At 34.6% G+C, this 6,000-nt stretch overlaps 1 protein-coding gene across 1 annotated transcript; it reads right to left on the reverse strand.

Annotated features, from left to right (window-relative positions):
• Positions 1-4,313: 4,313 nt before the first annotated feature.
• On the reverse strand, positions 4,314-5,543 carry LOC139518639 (cysteine-rich, acidic integral membrane protein-like). The gene has a single exon (XM_071310116.1). The coding sequence runs from the start codon at positions 5,541-5,543 to the stop codon at positions 4,314-4,316; it is 1,230 nt and encodes a 409-aa protein (XP_071166217.1).
• Between the last annotated feature and the right edge of the window lie 457 nt (positions 5,544-6,000).

Here is a 6,000-nt window from a genome sequence, read left to right on the forward strand (position 1 = left end):
AAATTAACTCTTTCTAATTTTATTTAAGAACACATAATAATGGATTGAAAAATTAAATATTCACGAAACAATTAAATTACTGTGGTCATTTGTTCTCCGTATATGACATCCCATAATAATTTTTGTTTGTAAATTTCTGGCACTTTTTAACCTCAAATAAGATGTATTAAAATATTACATCTTAAATGTCATTTGTACTTTACCTCAGCCGTTCAACCAACTGTAGCAGACATCCAGATTTGTTCCTGATTAATAGTGTTGGTTGCGCAAGACAAATGTTTAATACGAATATGAATCTGATTACAAAAGATTTATTCAAGCGTACAGAAAAACTACACCCTCTCAGCAGTAACAGTATCTATATTTAAACACAACAAAACAACACCCTGACTTTCCATGCATGTAATAGTACATGCATCTATATTTAAACATATATATAATGTCAAAGATCTATGCAAAGACAGCGAAACAAGATACACACAGGAAATAGTCTCAAAAGGTTGTAAAAAAGCAACCCACGTTCGTTTTAAGATAATTATGCTGAGGTAGACAATAAGAACAATTGTGTTGATTTTCAGGCACCATCCGGATAAATAAAAATAAAAATGTATTGTTCCTTTTATTTTTAAAGGCATTCGTTCTATCGGCGACCTTAACAAGTACATTGTACTGCAATTTGCTGGTTTTTTTCAAAAGTAAAGAATAAACTTTAAGGACTAAAGCTACGAATTTGTTCTGTAGTATAAAAAAGTTCATTTTAGTAGACTTCTTATATAAGTGTTTCTCGTTTTTCGTTTTTATATAGATTACACCGTTGGTTTTTCCGTTTGAATGGTTTAACACTAGTAATTTTGGGGTCCTTCATAGCTTGCTGTTCGGTGTGAGCAAAAGCTCCGTGTTGAAGGCCGTACCTTGACCTATACTTTTATACAATGTTTCTTGGATGGAGAATTGTCTCATTGGCACTCATACCACATCTTCCTATATCTATTGTCTCGGGAATATCATGACTAGTTAGAATCGTACGTAATTATTTCAATTTGTTTTGCCTCAGAATTACCGGTCAAGATCAATCTCCGTTTGTACTCAAGATTGGTACTAGTTTTGCGAGAAAATTGAGCACTCACCTCTATGAAAGTAATGTTATTATTGAGCACTCACCTCAATGGAAGTAAAGTTATTTCTAAAAAATAATATATCAGTCTGATACTTGATCGTCTCCGTTAAATATTAATTCATAAATTGTCTAAACTAGGAAAAATTGAAATATTTATATACATTTTGTTCATCGTTCGTGCCCATAAGAGGTCTATTTTCTTTGCTTTTCATGTGTTGTAAGGTTGCTGTCTGAATATCAATGACTTGTTTATTTTTTTATTTTTTTATTTTTTTTTTTGCAGTTTTTGAAATGAATAAATCTCTTCCTGGTGACTTCTCAGTCTCGTCGTTTACGTCTAAATGTTGCATGCCGTTGTGTACTTGTTTGTTTATGATGTCACATTGCTTTATTTACATGCATATATAACATGAATGTAGACAGTGGAGGCAACAAGAGATTAAATACAGTTACAACAGGTCATAATTGTTAATGTCATTTTTCATGTCTGCATCCGTGTACCGCCTCCGGCAATTACTCCCGCCGTTTGATTTGACAAACTCTTGCAACACTCAATAAAACATAAATGAAATATAACATTACACATTTATCATGTTCTGTAATTCATTTTCCATGGTGGGATATCGAGCTTAATTGATTAGATATTGGGTAGTAAACACGAGAGAAAAACAGCGATGTGTCATGGTCTAAAAATTGGTTCTGTTATAGGTTAGTTTGTCATACTGATGTAAATTGTAAATTTTTCAAGGACAGTATATTTTTTCTTCATAATTTTCTAGCTCTTTGCTGTTTAATATATAGTTTACCCTTGTGACATGTTTCAATATTAAAATAATTTCTAATAAAACAATAGAAAAGTTTCCAATGAATGCTTTTCTAACTTGGTGTCACTATGCAATGTCTATATATTCGTAAACTAGACTCTTGTAATTTCCACAAAAGGAAGAAGGCATTTGTATGATCAATTACTCCTGATAACCAATTGAAGGCACTTTTTTTATTTATTAAAAGTGTACCCCTTTTGTTTCGTCTGATTGCTAGGGTCCTCATAGCAAAACATTGACATTGCCAAATCCAAAATGAACAGTATATTAATATGTGACATTTCTTTTCCTCTAGTTTCAAAACTTATTATTGCTTATAGTTTTTTCTTCTTCTCATTTTTACAGAAAATGTCCTATCATGTATTGTTTAAATTAATATGTAAACGGCGAGCACAACATATGTAGTTGCTTTGCTGGTCTATACTGGTTTTTCTTTTCCTTTAAATTATCTATTTCTGTTCTGTTACAACCCTTTACGAAAGCGTTGAATAATTTCTCTCGTTTCGTATATATTAAACAAAAAAAACAGAAAAGATATGTTTAAGACTCCTTGAACCTCTTTTATCACAAACTTCTATATAAACAAGTCAAAGCCAAATAATAAACATATCTTTTTTTTTCGAGGTTTCCACGTGTCGTGTCACCAAAGAAACCAAACTAATACTTTTTGACAAATTAGTACAGTACATTGGTGACAGAAAACGTTCTAGATAATTCTGAAATAAAGACGTGCTTCAATCATTATTCAGATGTAATTGTTTGTAACTCAGGAAGTGTTGAGCAAGATACCATATCACAGTAGATGTGTGTCAAACCCATATTTTCTAACATATTGATATAACCCGAGTTAAATGGTCCATTTCGTAAATACAATCATATGTCAACATTTTTATCAAATTTATCAGACAGGAGCAAAGCTATGAGCAACTTGGGTGGAGTTGCTTCAGTGTTGGATTATTGTCAATTTTATGATTTATTTGCTACTCATTATTTAATAATTATTTTTAAGTCGATGAATATATATATATGGTATATATTATGTTCATGTAAGTTATTTTTCGAGTCGGGAGATGGTGAACTTTCCTTATAGTGCCTATCCTTCTCAAGATTGATGTAAGAAAATCCTTCCGGCCCCATGCGCAAAATCCTTCCCGAAATTATATAACATAAAATTGATAATGGAAATGGGGAATGTGTCAAAACAAACCGAACTAAGAGTAGAAAACAACCGAAGGCCACCAATGGGTTTCCAACACAACGAAAAAATCCCGCACCCGGAGGAGAGCTTCCATTTATACCGAACATAAATAATCAGGTAAAACCTTCCAATTAGTTCCGTTATTCTTTCGCTTACAACAAAGTATGTAGGTTTGGTTCGTCAATAAAGCTTTGATAAAGTAGGACAACCATTTGGCTGTGTGGGATATATAAATACACAGTCACATCTATTCGGAATGGTGATTTTAATCCGATATCTCGAGATATATGACTGAAGACAACGGGGCTATACACGTGTATTTTAGCTTTCCTGGTTAAATCCACTGAGAATTAACATACTGTACGTAAGGTTTGGTTCACAAAATTAGGCATTTTGAAAACTGTTTGTGCTAAGGTACATTGGGAGGGCAATATGTCAAGAGAGACCATTTCAAATCAGATAGCTATAACCTAGACTGGTTCCCGATCGCAATATTCAGTATGTTACACATATACCAATATATCGTAAAAGTATGGCTATTAGCTAATACTTGGAACGTAAGACCGGGAACCAGGATAGCTATAACCTCACTGAACACAAACGAAGAGGCGTCCATGCTTTTGTTCATAGCTGGGTAAATGCATAATATTTGACGAGCTTTCTTTTTCCACATGTACACTCGATAATTAAATAGTTTTTAAACCTATAAAAGTTGTCACTATGAAGCCAAAGTTAAACTGTAAAAGTCAGACGTGCTTAAATCCCGTTCTGATATAATTGTCTGATACTCAGGAATTGTCAGTAGAGATGCCCTGCTGAGTAAGACATGTGTCCCATTTAATCATTGTTCCGTCTTTTATCCTTACGCATGAAAGTGCATGAAATTAACTGAAATAAACGCTAATTAGAAACTTTATCAGACTTACATTTTTTTTGTAGTTTGCGGTAAAATAAATAGTGGATAATTAGAATTTATGTTATAAGCACTAATTTTGTTTTGAGCTCTATAACAATAAGAATCAGTGTTATCATTATCTACACAAGTTCCATCGTTCGACGTTACTAGACATTTGCTCAGGTTATCACAATCTACACAAGTTCCATCGTTCGACGTTACTAGACATGTGCTCAGGTTATCATTATCTACACAAGTTTCATCGTTCTACGTTACTAGTCATGTGCTCAGGTTATCACAATCTACACAAGTTCCATCGTTCGACGTTACTAGACATTTGCTCAGGTTATTATTATCTACACAAGTTCCATCGTTCGACGTTACTAGACATGTGCTCAGGTTATCATTATCTACACAAGTTTCATCGTTCGACGTTACTAGACATTTGCTCAGGTTATCATTATCTACACAAGTTCCATCGTTCGACGTTACTAGACATTTGCTCAGGTTATCACAATCTACACAAGTTCCATCGTTCGACGTTACTAGACATTTGCTAAGGTTATCATTATCTACACAAGTTCCATCGTTCGACGTTACTAGACATTTGCTCAGGTTATCACAATCTACACAAGTTCCATCGTTCGACGTTACTAAACATTTGCTCAGGTTATCATTATCTACACAAGTTCCATCGTTCGACGTTACTAGACATTTGCTCAGGTTATCACAATCTACACAAGTTCCATCGTTCGACGTTACTAGACATGTGCTCAGGTTATCACAATCTACACAAGTTCCATCGTTCGACGTTACTAGACATTTGCTCAGGTTATTATTATCTACACAAGTTCCATCGTTCGACGTTACTAGACATGTGCTCAGGTTATCATTATCTACACAATCTACACAAGTTCCATCGTTCGACGTTACTAGACATTTGCTAAGGTTATCATTATCTACACAAGTTCCATCGTTCGACGTTACTAGACATTTGATCAGGTTATCACAATCTACGCAAGTTCCATCGTTCGACGTTACTAAACATTTGCTCAGGTTATCATTATCTACACAAGTTCCATCGTTCGACGTTACTAAACATTTGCTCAGGTTATCACAATCTACACAAGTTCCATCGTTCGACGTTACTAGACATTTGCTAAGGTTATCATTATCTACACAAGTTCCATTGTTCGACGTTACTAGACATGTGCTCAGGTTATCACAATCTACACAAGTTCCATCGTTCGACGTTACTAGACATTTGCTCAGGTTATCATTATCTACACAAGTTCCATCGTTCGACGTTACTAGACATTTGCTCAGGTTATCATTATCTACACAAGTTCCATCGTTTGACGTTACTAGACATTTGCTCAGGTTATCATTATCTACACAAGTTCCATCGTTCGGTTTAGTAATGTGTGGCTCGCACAGTATAAATTTACAGCAAAGTGTTGTCAGAATGGTGACGCGAAACCCAAAATTAGAAGGGGCACTTAGGTCCATACTTAATCCAAGAAAAGGAAATGTTGGAGAACAGTAATTCCTATTTCTTCTTAAAAAAGCAAAATGCACCATGAAAATAAAAAACGTAAACGAAAATGAAAGGATTTAAAATGTTGTGCCGCTACAAAATGTCGTCATAATATACGCATAGTACCCACGAAAATGAAACAAACAGTTGATTTCATGCATTTATTTCAGTTGTGAAGATATCTACCTAAGACGGGGGCCACATGTGGAGCAGGATGTGATCATCCTTCCGGAACACCTGATATTACCCCAACGGTGTTTTTTGCGGGGTTGGGGGGGGGGGGGGGGGGGGGTCGTGTTGCTTAGTCTTTAGCTTTCTATGTTGTGTTTTGTGTACTATTATTAGTGTGTTTGTCTTTTTCTTTTTGGCCATGACGTTGTCAGTTTATTTTCGATCTATGAGTTTGAATGTCACTCTGGTATCTTTCGC

The sequence above is a fragment of the Mytilus edulis genome, chromosome 4 (assembly GCF_963676685.1).
Source record: "Mytilus edulis chromosome 4, xbMytEdul2.2, whole genome shotgun sequence".
Classification (NCBI taxonomy): Eukaryota; Metazoa; Mollusca; class Bivalvia; order Mytilida; family Mytilidae; genus Mytilus; species Mytilus edulis.